The sequence below is a fragment of the Lucilia sericata genome, unplaced genomic scaffold (assembly GCF_015586225.1).
Source record: "Lucilia sericata isolate MDLA Ls3-8-SP2 unplaced genomic scaffold, ASM1558622v1 Contig001632F_arrow, whole genome shotgun sequence".
In the NCBI taxonomy this organism is placed as follows: domain Eukaryota; kingdom Metazoa; phylum Arthropoda; class Insecta; order Diptera; family Calliphoridae; genus Lucilia; species Lucilia sericata.
In genome coordinates, this window is record NW_023995546.1 from 59,389 (window position 1) to 76,577 (window position 17,189).

Sequence of the window (17,189 nt, forward strand, 5' to 3'; positions counted from 1 at the left end):
AAAGGAGAGAACTAAAAACAAAGAAAAAAACACACACACGGATTCTAATTTAATATACACGCACAAATAACAGTAAATAAAACACACGCACAAACACTGCAAAAAACAGTTATGACAGTTATTTGTTTTTTCTTATAAAGTTTCTTTACACAAAACACAATACAGCAGTTTGGCGTTTTTTCGTTGCTTTTGATTGTAAAGTTTAGTAAAACCGTTTGCATTTTTTTATAATTTCTTAGTTTTTCTAAAGGATTTATGTCATATCTAACCATGGAATCATAAATATGTGTCCTAGTTGCTTGAAGTATAAAGAGTTTTATGACAATAGTTAAAGGATTTATTTAATTTTGTTTCGTTGTTTTTTGCCAACAGTAACAGCGGGAATATTTTAAAGTAAGTTTCCACTTATTTATAACTATTTTAGATGAACTCTATCTTCTTAGTTGTTTTTTTTTAAATTTTTTGTATTTTTAAAACGGAACACTTGAACTAGAAACGACATAAATTCATTTGCATTTCTTTCTACGACTTTGTTATTTTAAGCACTTTTCTACACTTCACTTCCAAAGGGTTTGTATGTGAGACCAAGGAAAAGACACACATAAAAGAAAAGTAACAGAGTTTATATTAAAACATGTTCTAATGGCTGTTTTACACACGACCAACTTAACCTCAAAATAGGAAAACATAAAAATACCAAAAAGGAAAACAAGGAATAAAAAATACGGAAGAATAAAGCACAAAAAAGGACACATAGACTAAAGAAAGACACAAAAACCCAAAAAGGCAAATGAGAAAATAAACCAAAAACTAAATAATTTAAATATTTAAAAAATAAAATTAATTCCCTTAAATGTTTTTCCTTTTAAACAAATTTAGTTCTTCAATTGAACTTAATTTATAAATTGCAGTTTAAATTTTTAAATTTTCACTTGGTTTTTTCTTTCTTTCATATATATTTTTTTGGAGAAACGTATACATTTCTTGGGCCCCTATACTTTGTTTAACCCCCCTTCCAATTTTTGGCATCCTAGTATAGGCCTGTACAAGGTTGCCATTAACAAATTTTTTCACATTTTTTTCTTCTTTATGTTTGCAAAATATGTTCCTTGGTCTCAAATTCTTTTCACAAAATTTTTTTTCATCTTTCGGTTTTTATAACAAAATTCTTTTCTTTTTCATTACTTTTTTTATTACTTTACAAAACCACTTCCTTTTTTTATTAATTTATATTTTATTATACAAAAATTATTTATAATTTTTTTTTTTAAATTTAATACAAAATTTATACACTTTTTTCCATTCGATTTCAACTTTTCTTACTTATCTCTGCACTCTAACTAATGTAAAAAAAAAACTTTTCATTCTTTTCTGTATTTGGAAAATGTATTAAAATATGTTGTTTTCTTCGCTCTTTCTCTCCATTGTTCCGTTTATCATCTCATCATCATCTCTCAATGTGCCTCCCACCCTCTGTGTGTAATTTCTATGTGCCACCCTTTTTTTCAAAACAAAGTTTGACAGGTTCGTACAATTTTCTTTGTAGAGTTTAACGGGAATGTTTGTGTATGTAAATATGTCCGTCTATCTGTGTGACTGACTAACTGAGTGTGTGTGTGTCATGTTATTCCAGTGCGTAAAAACAGATGTTGGGTTTAATGGTGTTGGAGTTACCAGCTGTTTTTATTGAATTTACCGTAGTTCCAGCTTTGTCCTAGCAGTCAAGATAAATAACTTCTTTATAAACTAGACTATATCCATTATATCCCAACTTGGTGATATAGTGTTATTCAAAGTAAAGGCCCATTGTTAACTATAATATTTTTCTAACATTCGGAGAACATATGGTTTTCCCTTCATAAGGATTGTCCGTCTTTTAAGGACAATAATTAATTCATGTAATCTTAGATATCGTGTTATTGAGCAAAGAGTACTATATGGAGAGTATTCTTCATCGATCGATAGAAATTGTAGTCGAACGGTATAAAGCGGATAAGGGAAAACTTTCCAACCACTTCATTTGAAATATTTTATGTGGGACGTCAAATTCTGAGCGTTTTCGATCAATATAATACCGGCTCCTCAAAAACTTACTTTTCTTCACAATTCAGAAGCAACTCTTGATCTCTACCAGTATTAAGTTTATGCTTTTTAATGATCTCCATCAGGTTATCAGATGAGCACAAGTTAAAAACATTATCTCGCTTCGAAGTAAAACGAAAGTACGGGCTTAATATAGACAACTTGGAACTACAAAGTAAAATATATAAAAAGGGTTCTAGCGAGAGGTAAAACTGTCGAAAACCAGGCAGCCATAATAATGGTATTGACGAGGGAGTTGTTCCTTAACCCGAAAGAGATACTGAATTAGGCATACACTAGAAGAAAATATTTTGAAGCCTGGACCTTTAGCATTAGTAATCCCAATAAAAAACGGTCGATATGGACCATTTCAGCCTTTTAGTTCGTTCCGTTCGGTCCTTGACGAGAGGACATGACTATTCTATGACAATAAGGACCCTGAATATACACACTTTTGTAGCACTACTGCCAATATGTTGATGTGTTAAGAACGAAATAACTAAAATACCTCCAACTTTAGAGATATAATGTTAACATTACCCCGGTGAGAACAAATGATGATGATCATTGATTTCGTAAATAGCATACTTAGCATTTGAAGCCAAGGATTTTGATTATTAATAAAAATGAATATAACATAATACACATTAGCATTTAAACACACGGTAAACTCTACCAATTTGAAGCGATCATATTGATTACCACAATAACATCGCTCGATTACATGTCGCAATACCTGCTAAAACAACAATGACTTTCAAACAGAGTATCTGAAGTTTGGTACAAGACTAGCATAACCCAAAATTTGAATTGAACTTTTGAACTGAGGCTACAAAACATGCATTATACAGTCTTTCATATATATAGATTAATAAAATTTCGAATATGTTTATCTTTAAATCCTACACTACTATAGTGGGAATCATTTGACCCTAATTCCCATACAAAGTCCCCTTCAAAAACTGACTTAAAAGTGAAATTAACTTTTAAACACTAGTTCCACGATGAAATTCTGCATAAATAACTCTAATGTCATCGTAAATTGCGCTACCAAAATTTATACGGATAGGAATATATTTAACATAATGTCATCGTAAATCTCTCTACCAAAATTTATACGGATAGGACCATATTTAACCTTACCCCCATATAACCCCCTATTTCAGAAAATGACTTTTTTAGGCAACAAACTTTTAAAATATTTCAAAATTAAGGTAAAATACTTCATTATCAGAAAAATAATCATCATTTTTGGTGTAGGGTATCATATAGTTGAACATGCCCGGCTATACATTCTTACTTGAATTCGGAGTGAGATCGAATTTTTGTTGTAAACGTCAAAACTTTTTAATATCGACAAAAATTTCAGTACCCCCAAGTCATATATAAAGAAAATTTGTATACCCTACATCACTATAGTGGGGAGAGTATAATACTGATGTTTGTAACACAAAAATTTTTGTCGCTGTCTGAGTCGATTATGCTCCGCCCGTCCGAATATGTGTCCATGTGCGCATGCTATCGCTATTTGCAAGAAAATTGACATATACTCTTTTTTGATCCAAGGACGTGGCCTATTGAAAGTGGTTGAAATCGGTCCAGTATTTCGCCCATCTCAATACAACCCTACCTCCCGAATAACGCTTTTGAGCATACAATTATGTTAAAAATGTTGTAGAAATCTTCATGTAGGTAACTTTAAATGACCATAGACCAGTCAATAGAAAAGCGTCTAGACCAAGCCATAGACTAGTCCATAGGTTAGTCAATAGACTTAATACACTAGGCCATAGACTAGTTAATAATCTATTAATATACTGATTCCTAGACAAGTCAATAGACCAGTCAAAAGACTAGTTCATAGAAGAATCCATAGACTACTCAAAAGACTAGTTATTGTACCAATCCAAAGACTTGCCCATATACCAGTTCCTACACTAAGTAGTCAATAGTCTAGGCAATAATGAGTAGATTAGTCCGTAGATAAACGTAACTTAGTATATACTTTAGATCCTAAAAAAGTGATATTTTTGTTTAAAAAAACTGGTAAAATTTCCAAATTATAATTTTCCATGCCTTAAAAACCTGGTCACCTCAATACATTCGTCATCATTTTCACTAGTATAAAGAGCCTAAAGAGAGAGTGGAATAAACAATATTGTGTCAATGGAGAAAAATGTTTTTTGTTATCATTCCAATCTACACTCGCGCCTTTAAAAAAATGTAAACAAATGTTAAGGAATGTTAATTTTTTCATTTATTCTCTAGTATTTTGCTAAAAATTTAATTATAATTAGAAAAACTAGCAAAATTTTTTAAGAAAATCATGAATGAATTTCACAAGCAATTAATTTTTTTTATTGTAAATTAACAAAAAATAAACTAAAAAGAAATAATTATAAAAAAAAACTTTTGGTCTATTTTTACTACAAACAATCTGTGAACAAAAAAAAAATTCCCATTCATAGAAGAAAAGCATGTCTACAAATAAAACGGAAAAAGAACAAAAAAAACTACTACTAATAACTTAAAGCGCAAGCGCCGGAAATTTTTGTTTAATTTCTTTTGAACTTGTCAATTTGTTACAGTTTTGTTTCTTTTCAATTGTTGTGTGTTCTTTTTATTTAGATTTTTATTATCAATTTCTCTGCAATTAATCGTTTTTCTTTTGCTGTCAGGAAAGTGAATTAAAAGAAACATTTTCACTAGCTGTCAAATGTATAAAAACAGAGTTGTTTTTAGGCGCAATTACTCTCTTGTTTTTTTTTTTTTTTTTTTTTTGTTTAATTCCTTTGGCGTAGCTGTCATATTTTCTTTTACTTTCCTTCTTTCTTTGCGTTTTTTGTTTATTTTATTTTTCCACAATTTATACGAACAATTCGTAATGAACTTGAATATTTCTCATTATTGTATTTTACTCATTTAATATTTCGTTTTTAGTGATTTCTTTGAGTATTTAGTCTACTTATTATTTTTTTATTTATTTATTTTTTTAAGAAAATAAATAAATTCTTTAATTATTTTGGCCATGTGTTTTCATGCTTTTCTTATTTGCTGACTAATAAGCAGTGGCTGTATACATAGGTGTGAGATATCTAAAGATCCATATTACTATTTACGCAAAATGTTATGATTTATTAAATACATATAATAAGAATACGATGATTATACCTTTTGTATTTATTTTGATTTCCTAGATTTGTTTTCTATACAAATAATTGAACAATAATTGGTTAAAATAAGGTTTATTAAACAATTATATACTTCCGGAATATGTTCAAGTTTTAAAACTCTTTTAGAAAATTTTAGGAATAGACTTTTTCCAGAATTAAGTTTGCAAAAACTCAGTGTTTAAGTAAATATATCACAGATAAAACTGATATGATACAAATGTGCATCCATTTAAGAAAAATTATGATTTCAAAAAGTACCATTTATACGAATTTGGTCCTATATAGGCCTAAGTACCCGAGTTCCAAAATAACATACACCAACAGCTTATTTTGTGTGACTAGATTAACATTATTTTTAGATTTTAAAGAAATTTTGCTCAATGGGTTTGAATAAAAATAAATTTCCCTTTTTTACCCTTTTTGGTACTTTTTCTCTTCCGTGAAATAGCAAACGTTTTATTTCAAAAAAATTTGAAATGTCAGTCCATAATTTAGTGTTTATTAAAGGCCTGCACAAGACAACAATAATGAATCAATAATGCGCTAAACATGTACCAAAAATACAGTTTTTTCCCATTTGCCCCCAAAAGGTACCAAATTTTAAAAAAGTATGAAACAAGTGTTATAAAGGGCAAAAAAAGGTACCAAAATCACATCTGTTACACATATTAACCCCCTTTAAAAGTACGAATTTCCAGACTATAGACTGTACTATAGTCCAGACTATAGACTGTTCTATAGTCCAAACTATAGACTGTTCTATAGTCCAAACTATAGACTGTTCTATAGTCGAAACTATAGACTGTTCTATAGTTCAGACTATAGACTATTCTATATTCCAGACTATAGACTATTCTATATTCCAGACTATAGACTATTCTATATTACAGACTATAGACTGATCAATAGTCCAGTCTATAGACTGTTCTATATTCCAGACTATAGACTATTCTATAGTCCAGACTATAGATTGCTCTATATTCCAGACTATAGAATGCTCTATATTCCAGACTATAGACTGTTCTATAGTCCAGACTATAGACTGTTCTATATTCCAGACTATAGACTGTTCTATAATCCAGTCTATAGACTGTTCTATAGTCCAGCCTATAGACTGTTTTATGTTCTAGACTGTTCTATAGTCCAGACTATAGAATGCTCTATAGTCCAGACTGTAGACTGTTCTATATTTCAGACTATAGACTGTTCTATAATCCAGACTATAGACTTTTCTATAGTGCAGCCTATAGGCTTCTATAGTCCAGACGTTCGACTGTTCTATGGTCCATACTATAAACTACTCTATAGTCTGGACTAGACATATAAATATAAACTCTCTGGGTTTAAGACCAACATCAACAAAAATCCCTAATGCCCTCCCCTCTACACTCGAAAATATGTTGTACACCAATTACACCTGAAAAAAGACATTCCTAAATTACCTTGTATTTGCAGTAGGATAGTGTTAATCCATCAAGTATTAAAATGAATTTTCGTAACTCTAATAACCACTGTGCCTCAACTTCCTTTTCGACAATATAAAAAAAAATATTCTACTGTTTCATATTTTCGTATGTTTAGCACAAATTAAATATTTCAAGTGTTTAATTGTTTGTTTATTGATATCAACAACAACATATAAAAAATGTTTATTTGTTTCTTTTTTGTTGTTACTTTTTGGCAGTTTTTGCAGAGTATATTACGCTGTTGTTGTTGTATTATTATTTTCAATTCCACCCTCTCACTTGAAATATTCTACAATTTTTATAGTATTTTTTCATTTTTTATTGTTGTATGAATATACATACTTACATACATACATATACATGTACGTGTCTATGTTTCTATTTAAGGTTTGTATGTCTGTCTGTACGTTTATAGAGACTACTAGTGAGTGAGTGGCACGCTTTTCACATTAAGTTGCATATTTTTTTTTTTTTTTTTTGTTTATAGTTTCAATATGTTTTTCTTGTATTTATTGTTGTAGTATTTTAGTTTTGTCCACGTTGTTGCGTTTTAATGTCTCTATGTACCCAATCAGCTAAATATGTATACATAATTGTTTGTATATACATATTACGTTTATTTGTTCAAAAAATATATGATTTTCGTTAAATCAGCAAAATGAATAATATTAAGTGATTACAGTGAAGACCAATTAAAACTTACACTTATAAAACTAAATTTTTAGCAATTTACAATAAAGGAAATTGTTGCAAAAAAATCTACCTGTATGCGTATACGTAATAATTTTGTTAACAAGTTTTGTTGCGTATTCGCACGTTACATTTTTAAATCAGGCATGAAAAATTTAATTTTGAAAGAGTGAAGAACACTATAAACTAAACTAAAGACTAGACTATTGACTAGACTATAGACTAGACTATAGACTAGACTATAGACAAGACAATAGACTAGATTATAGACTAGACTATAGACTAGACTATAGACTAGACTATAGACTAGACTATAGACTAGACTATAGACTAGACTATAGACTAGACTATAGACTAGACTATAGACTAGACTATAGACTAGACTATAGACTAGACTATAGACTAGACTATAGACTAGACTATAGACTAGACTATAGACTAGACTATAGACTAGACTATAGACTAGACTATAGAGTAGACTATAGACTAGACTATAGACTAGACTATAGACTAGACTATAGACTAGACTATAGACTAGACTATAGACTAGACTATAGACTAGACTATAGACTAGACTATAGACTAGACTATAGACTAGACTATAGACTAGACTAGACTAGACTATAGACTAGACTATAGACTAGACTATAGACAAGACTATAGACTAGACTATAGACTAGACTATAGACTAGACTATAGACTAGACTATAGACTAGACTATAGACTAGACTATAGACTAGACTATAGACTAGACTATAGACTAGACTATAGACTAGACTATAGACTAGACTATAGACTAGACATAGGACTAGACTATAGACTAGACTATAGACTAGACCTATAGACTAGACTATAGACTAGACTATAGACTATAGACTAGACTATAGACTAGACTATAGACTAGACTATAGACTAGACTATAGACTAGACTATAGACTAGACTATAGACTAGACTATAGACTAGACTATAGACTAGACTATAGACTAGACTATAGACTAGACTATAGACTAGACTATAGACTAGACTATAGACTAGACTATAGACTAGACTATAGACTAGACTATAGACTAGACTATAGACTAGACTATAGACTAGACTATAGACTAGACATAGACTAACTATAGACTAACTATAGACTAGACTATAGACTAGACTATAGACTAGACTATAGACTAGACTATAGACTAGACTATAGACTAGACTATAGACTAGACTATAGACTAGACTATAGACTAGACTATAGACTAGACTATAGACTATACTATAGACTAGACTTAGACTAGACTATAGACTAGACTATAGACTAGACTATAGACTAGACTATAGACTAGACAATAGACTAGACAATAGACTAGACTATAGACTAGACTATAGACTAGACTATAGACTAGACTATAGACTAGACTATAGACTAGACTATAGACTAGACAATAGACTAGACTATAGACTAGACTATAGACTAGACTATAGACTAGACTATAGACTAGACTATAGACTAGACTATAGACTAAACAATAGACTAGACTATAGACTAGACTATAGACTAGACTATAGACTATACTATAGACTAGACTATAGACTAGACTATAGACTAGACTATAGACTAGACTATAGACTAGACTATAGACTAGACAATAGACTAGACAATAGACTAGACTATAGACTAGACTATAGACTAGACTATAGACTAGACTATAGACTAGACTATAGACTAGACTATAGACTAGACAATAGACTAGACATAGACTAGACTATAGACTAGACTATAGACTAGACTATAGACTAGACTATAGACTAGACTATAGACTAGACTATAGACTAAACAATAGACTAGACTATAGACTAGACTATAGACTAGACTATAGACTAGACTATAGACTAGACTATAGACTAGACTATAGACTAGACTATAGACTAGACTATAGACTAGACTATAGACTAGACTATAGACTAGACTATAGACTAGACTAGACTATAGACTAGACTGTAGACTAGACTATAGACTAGACTATAGACTAGACTATAGACTAGACTATAGACTAGACTATAGACTAGACTATAGACTAGACTATAGACTAGACTATAGACTAGACTATAGACTAGACTATAGACTAGACTATAGACTAGACTATAGACTAGACTATAGACTAGATTATAGACTAGACTATAGACTAGACTATAGACTAGACTATAGACTAGACTATAGACTAGATTATAGACTAGACTATAGACTAGACTATAGACTAGATTATAGACTAGACTATAGACTAGACTATAGACTAGACTATAGACTAGACTATAGACTAGACTAGACTAGACTATAGACTAGACTATAGACTAGACGAAAAATCAAAAAGTGAAGTTAATCACTTTGTCATATAAGGCAAGCAATCTATCAAATAAAACACATAAAACTTAAAACAAAAATATAATTTTGTTTATCTTTAATATTGGAAAAAGTTAATATTTTTTGTGTTTAAAAAAACAAGAAAACATTTTTTTGTTTATAAAAATTCATCATTTGAAGACAATAAATACTAACGAATAGAAGAAAAATGTGTTTCAATTTTTGTTCTAATAAACTTGAGACAGCCACAAGTGAGTGTATGATAAAAAGGCCATCGAAAAAATAAGAAAAAAAAAAACTAAAACAAATTAAAACATACAAAACAAAAAACAATGAAAATAAAAGAATTTCAAACTAAAAGAACAAACATGTTGTATTTTAAGTGGTTAAAAATATCTTTTCTTATGGACCTGACAATTCTCTAGTGGAGGCAATGGGAATGTAAATATTTAAGTGGTGGGGAGGTTGGATTACCTAAACAACAATACTAAGTAAAATGATTTACTGAACACAGGCTAGAAATGTTTTAGATTACAAATTCTTTAGCTATTACTATATTTCAATATAATTTTTTTTTTTTTTTTTGATGATGATTTACTTAAATAAATTTTAATTCTTACCCGACGATTTTTATTTTTGAAAGGTTTATAGGATTTGCCTTTGTGTTTGGCACCACCGCCCAAATGAAGTTTCTTCATGTTGACAAAATTGTTGCTTTAAATTTTGCAAAATTTTAAAATTTTTAACAATTTTTTTTTTTAATCTTTTAAAAACACTTAATTATGCAATTATGAAGTTGATTTAGTAATTTTTATTTGATTTTTTTAAGAAATTTGTTACTTTTTTCTTTGAAAACTTTTAAATTTATTATAAACTTAATTTTTTATTCATATAGAATATATCACATAAAACACTTTTTCCTTAATTTATTTAAATAATTATAATTCTTTAAGATTTTTCTTTTTTCAACGAAACCCCCCTTTTCTTAAAACGCGCACATCCGAAATCCATAAGATAAAAAATTCAACTGATTTGCTATTTTCAGTCAAAACGATGCGACAGAGACAAAAATTTTGTTGTTAATTTCTTTTTTTTTCAAATTTCAATTCGCAACAAGATCAACGAGACCTCAGCAACAACAATAACAAAAATAAGTTTTTGTGAAAAAAAAAATGTTTTTTCAATTTTTTTGTGTTTTATTTTATTTGTTTTCAAATACGTAAGTATTCAAATCGTAAAATATTTTGTTGTTATTTTTTTTTAAATCTATTTTACATTTGAGTTGTTTTTTTTTCCTTCTTGTTCTGGCGTTTTGTTATTTGATGACGTTGCTGGCTGTTGGTTAATTATTTTTTTGGGGGATTTTCTAAGAAAATTTGTTGAAGTATTAAGAATTTGTTTTGAAAGTGTTTTGCTCGTAATATTTTGACTCTATTCAACAGGTTTAATGCCTGTTTTAAGAAAATTTGCCAGAAATGCGTAGGTCATATGCTCTTTAATTTATTAAAAAATAAACAAAAATGAATTTTAATAGATTTTCATATATTTTTCAAATCTCCAAAAATTCCTTTTCTTAAAAAATTAAAAAAAAAAATATATTTAATAATATTAATCAAAATTTGTTCACTTATTTTTTTGCAAACGTTGTAGTCAGTCATATTTAACAAATTGCTTACTATCAAAAAAAAAAAGAAAAATTTAGTTCACTATTAACACAAAAACTGATGACCTGTCCTACACTAACACTTCAAAGTCAATAATAAAAAACATATAAAAACTAAACAGACCAAGCAAACCATCATCAGTTTATTGTCAATTTCACTTGCGACTCAAACTAATTCAACTATACCCTCAACAATCATCATGAAATTCTTCGCTACAATTTTGGCTGTTATCGCAACATTGGCTGTTGCTTCTGCCGGTGGTTATGGCGGTGGTAGTCCTGCTGCTTCTATTCCCGCTCCTCCCTGCCCCAAGAACTATTTGTTCAGCTGTCAACCTAATTTGGCTCCAGCTCCTTGTGCTCCTCCAGCTGCTGGTTATGGCTCAGCTGGTGCTTATTCGGAAAATGTTCCCACTATTGTTAATGCTCCTTATGGTTATCAAGGATTGCCCCAGAATTTACTACAAGTTCCCAACTATTATGGAAATCATTAAGTGTGACTCACTATAACTGGCTGTAGAAAATTTTAGTTTAAGTTTAAAGAATTTTCTTTTTTTGTTATTTGGACATTGATTTTAATTTTAATAAAAATTTTATAAATATTTCAATATACAACTTTGTAGAAATTTTATTTTTCGAAAGGAAAAAATATTTTTTCAATGGATGGATGGATAGAAGTAGACAGAATCAATAAGCAATTGGATCCAGAGGGTCTAAGTACTATTCGAAATAATTGTGCTTTGCAAAAAGGATATATTTTTAAAAGCACTGAACAAGGTACTTTTCCAACAGGAATGCACCCATTCAAAGTTATCAAGAAAGTACTTTTCAAAATGAGGGCAGAATCAATAAGCAATTGGACACAAAGGGTCTTAAAACTTTTCGTAATAAATGTGCTTTTAAGAAACCCTTTTCTTGTTTCAAACTGGATCTGTACTTTTCCAACAGGAGTGTACCCATTCAAAGTTATCAAAAGGTACTGAACAAAGTAATGTTCCAACAGGAATGTAACCATTCAAAGTTATCGAAAAGGTACTTTTAAATCTTAAGGCAGAATCAATAAGCAATTGGATCCAAAGGGTCTAAATACTTTTCGATATAAATGTGCTTTTAAGAAACACATTACTCGTTTCAAACTGGATCTGAACAAAGTACTCTTCCAACAGGACTGTACCCAAAGTTATCAAAAAGGTACTTTTAAAATGAGGGCAGAATCAATAAGCAATTGGATCCAAATGGTCTAAGTACTTTTCGAAATATTATGCTTTTAAGAATCGCGTTTCTTGATTAAAACTGAATCTGTACTTTTCCAACAGCAATGTACCCATTCAAAGTTATTAAAAGGCTCTTAACAAAGTACTTTTCCAACAGGAATGCACCCATTCAAAGTTATCAAAAAGGTACTTTTAAAAATGAGGGCAGAATCAATAAGCAATTGGATCCAAAGGGTCTAAGTACTTTTTGAAATAAATGTGCTTTTAAGAACAAACTGGATCTAAACAAAGTACTTTTCCAACAGGAGTGTATCTATTCAAAATTAACAAAAAGGTACTTTCAAAAATGAGAGCTTCAGATGTTCAATCAAAAATGATTTGGAAGTTCCTTTAAAAAACCTTCATTTATTTCAGAAGAATTTCCTTCAGAATACCATTTTCCATAAAAGGTACTTTCTTCAGGAAAAATTTTATGAAGAGACATTTGCTCTAACTAAGAAATGTCTTCCATTAAGACTCATTTTTCCAACTTAAAAGTTTTTTTATATGAAGAGAAAACGTCTTCATATAAAAAAACTTTTAAATATGAAAAATGAAAATATTTCTTTTATAAATTTGTATAATTTTCTAAAGAAATAGTTTCTTTAAGAAAATCGCATTTCTGCAAAGAAAAAGTATCTTCTAGAAGACGTCTTCTAGGAAAATGCATATTCCTAACGCAAAAGTTTCTACTGTTAAGATGAATTTTTCTAACGTAAAAGCGTCTTTTACGAAGTCGCATATTGGTCCTACACCATAAAGTATACCGATCACTTTCTGAGTCGATTAAGACATGTCCGTCCATCTGTCCGGCTGGCTGTCCATGTAAACATTGTGGGCAAGTTACAATTTTCAAGATATTTTGATAAAATTTGGACCATACGTGTTCTTCGGCATAAGAACGATGCCTATTGAAAATGGTTAAAATCGGTCTACTATTTCACCTAGCCCCCACAACCTGACCTTCCGATTTGGGGTTTTTAACTCATAACTATGTTTAATATACTACTATTTCTCCATTGCCATTATCATGCCGATTTCTGTAATGATCGGCCGTCGTTTGACCCTAGCTACCATACAGACCCCCCTTTAAAAAATAACTTAAACGTCCAAAAATTTAATTATAAGCATTATTATCGCGATGAAATTCAGCATAATTAACTATTATATAAAAATACATCCCTCCTAGCAATTTATTGGGGATCGGCCCATATTTGACCCTAACTCCCATATAAAGCCTCTTTTAGAAATTTTGTTTTCCATCAATAAATTGCTTAAATACATCAGAATTAAGTTAAAATTCAACAAAAAATAAATAATTTTTAAAATATATTCATGGTGTAGGGTATCATATAGCCTACCATGCCCGACTATACTTTCCTACTTGATTTGAAAATGCATTTTCTATGGAGAAAATTGTCTTCTAGGAAGACGCATTTTCTTTACAAAATTTCATAAAGATTAATTTTTCTAACGAAAAAGTCTCTTCTGCTTCTAGCGAAAAAGTTTCTTATATGACATTTTTCTATTGAGATAGTGTGTTCTTTGAAAACGCATATCTCCAACGAAAAAGTTAATTCTGGAAGTCAAATTTTTCTAAAGGAAAAGTATCTTCTAGAAAGACACATTTTACTAAAGAAAAATTGGCAACATCTAAAGAAATAGTGTCTTCCATGAAGACGCCTATTCCAACGAAAAAGTGTCTTCTAACGATAGTAAGTCTTCTATAAGGACGAATTTTTGTAACGTAAATGTGTCTTTTATGAAGACGAATTTTTCTAAAGAAAAAACGTGTTCTATGAAGATGGACTTTCCTAAAAAAACTTATCGTTTATGATAAGACGAATTTTTTTACGAAAAAGACTCTTACATTTTTCAAACGTAAAAGTGTCTTTACAAACGAAAAAGTGTCTTCCACAAAAAAGGAACGAAAAAGTGTCTTCTACGGAGACGCATCTTTCTAAAGGAAAATAATTCAAACAAAAAAGTGTCTTCCATAATAACGAAACGAAAAAGTGTCTTCTATGGAGACGTATCTTTGTAAAGCAAATATGACAAATAGAAGACACTTTTTCGTTAGCAAATGTTAACTTCTTTTTCCTAAATAAGAAGTGTCTTTTATGAACTGATAGAAAATATTTAATTTCTAATATTAAACTAATTGTTGTATAAATAAGATAAATTAATAACAAATTTCAAATAATTTAAAAATATATATTTTTTTTAATTTTTATTCACATCAATCACATTTTTGTAAGAAAACAAATAGAAAAATTCTTAAAACTTAAACAAATCATACATTCAATAATCAATCAATTGTTATAATGCTAATTGTTTATTTAATTGCCACCCATAAATTGTCCATAATAGTTGGGATATTGATTTAGCTGTTGTGGCAAACCCTGGTAACCGTAAGGAGCGGTAATAATAGTTGGTATATTCTCTGAGTAAGCACCAGCCGAACCAGCTGCTGGAGGAGCACAGGGAGCGGGAGCCAAATTAGGTTGACAACTGAACAAGTAGTTTTTGGGGCAGGGAGGAGCGGGAATAGAAGCAGCAGGACTACCGCCGCCATAACCACCAGCGGTTACTACAGCCAATGAAGCAGCTACAATGACAAGAGTGGCGATGGTATTCATGTTGGTTTTTTGGCGATTTGAGTGTAATACAAAACGTTTCGAAATGAACTGACAATATTGTGCAATTGTTTAGAAGTTTTTATATGATTTTTCATATTTTGCAATATTTAATATGTTTGCGTAGGAAAGTTATTCAGTTTTTGTTATTTTTGTTTTTTCTTCAGGTGGTTGTTTTTGTGGGTTTAAGCAGTTTTAAGTTTAGATAATAAATATTATTTTTTGTTGGTTACTGGGTATTATTGTTTTCCTTTTTTTTCAAGAAAGTAAGTCATTGACTTTTTTGCTGCTGAAAAATGTTGGTCATCATTTTTACAAACTTTAATTAGGTTATTTGCCTCTTAAGTTTTGTTAAATTAGCATTTGATAAAAATATTTGTTAAATGTAGTAAAATTTTTAAATTTTTATACACAAATTGTTATTGAGACCTTATCATAGAGTTTTGGTTAAAATTAATCTATTTTAATTTCAATAATTAGAATACATGATTTTTTAATTAACTATCATTCTTTTTGCAAATTAACAAAATTTTGTATTAATTCTTTTCACAACAAAAAAGTATTGAATGAAATTTTAATCAATTCAAACGAATTATGCAGAAATGAATAGCAATTCGTTTTCAATTCAAATGAATCTTTAAAATGAAACAGATACAAGAAGTTCGGTCGGACAGTCCCGAACTCCCTATTTAACCTACCACATAGGGTTACACCTAGACACCGACTGTCCAGATGACTAGCTATTTTAACATGTGCTTGTCCTACGAGTAAGTTAATCGTCGCCCCATAGGTTACGAAGAGACAGACAAGTGGTTTTTCAGTGCCTTACAAAGGGGACACTAAAGTGACGATTATCTTCACCCTCGTTTACAAAGAGTACATCCGTGACGAAAGACGAGTTAGAGCCAAGAATCACTTTCTTTTTCGGATGCATTGACTCTTTGTCGAACTGCAGGGTACTTACTATGGTGTTGATGGTCCTAAAAATATATTTTTTTAACTCAATGAAACTGACTTATATCCACAAGTACTTCCTTTTTTGAGGAATTAAATGAGAAATTTTGTACACATTTGGCAAATGATTTGCGACAAACTAAAAATTAGACTTTCTTCGAAGTCTTGGTTATGATTATTCTACAATTTGTTTAGATCTTCTGAAAGAATCACATGAATTATGCTAAATTTGTGCATCATCTCCTACTGCTGAGTTATATGGTGGTAAAGTCGTGAGTACGATTTTTTTTTCATTTTTTAATGTTTACACATTTTTAAACAGAAAATTGACGTACCCTCATATTAATCAAAATTTTGTACACCTGATGAAAACTGAAGTAAGCGCGCGTCGTTATGTATGCGAGATATGTATGTTACGATGATGTGCCCGAAATAGAGTAGATAAACTTGAAACGTTTGAAAATTTCACTATTTTGCATTTACAGTTAGAAGTCTAGAACATCGCGTGATCGTAATATTATTCAATTTCCTACTTTAAAATCGGTGGCATATGATTCAAATCTTAATCACCAAAAAAATCCCCAAAAAAATGGCGAAAATTTTGTTTTAGATTTTTTTCAATATTTTATTCCAGAAAGCATGACATGTGAAAATGTAAAAGCATGTAATAGTAAGTAATTCTTACCACGAGTTCCAATCAAAAATTTGATTCATTACTTATCCATATTCGAAAATATCGCAATTGTTGACTAAATTTATTAGCTGGAGGCACATGCAAAGCGCACATCAGGATTCTAGCTCTAATAGTTTCTTAGATACACGAATTTTTGTACTCAATTCATATGGAAGATGACAAGCTCCCCTAATGAAAGCCCGACCACTAGTCCGCAAAATGTTTACATGGATGTTAAAGTTCTTCGTGGA

General features: G+C 30.1%; 3 protein-coding genes across 5 annotated transcripts in view; 1 reads left to right on the forward strand and 2 right to left on the reverse strand.

The window, feature by feature from the left end:
- The window catches only part of LOC119612222 (voltage-dependent L-type calcium channel subunit beta-2), a 36,360-nt gene extending 25,591 nt beyond the window's left edge, over positions 1 to 10,769 (reverse strand). For all 3 annotated transcript variants that reach the window (XM_037967971.1, XM_037967974.1, XM_037967967.1), the window contains exon 1: positions 10,380 to 10,769. In XM_037967971.1, coding sequence (XP_037823899.1) covers positions 10,380 to 10,457 — 78 coding nt within the window. In that variant the 5' untranslated portion in view covers positions 10,458 to 10,769. The remainder of the gene's footprint in view (positions 1 to 10,379) is intronic.
- Positions 10,770 to 11,576: 807 nt separating this feature from the next.
- On the forward strand, positions 11,577 to 12,141 carry LOC119612224 (vitelline membrane protein Vm26Aa-like). The gene has a single exon (XM_037967977.1). The coding sequence runs from the start codon at positions 11,623 to 11,625 to the stop codon at positions 11,914 to 11,916; it is 294 nt and encodes a 97-aa protein (XP_037823905.1). The 5' UTR covers positions 11,577 to 11,622; the 3' UTR covers positions 11,917 to 12,141.
- A 2,873-nt stretch (positions 12,142 to 15,014) lies between these two features.
- Positions 15,015 to 15,314, reverse strand: LOC119612219 (vitelline membrane protein Vm32E-like). Its single transcript, XM_037967958.1, has one exon. The coding sequence runs from the start codon at positions 15,312 to 15,314 to the stop codon at positions 15,015 to 15,017; it is 300 nt and encodes a 99-aa protein (XP_037823886.1).
- Between the last annotated feature and the right edge of the window lie 1,875 nt (positions 15,315 to 17,189).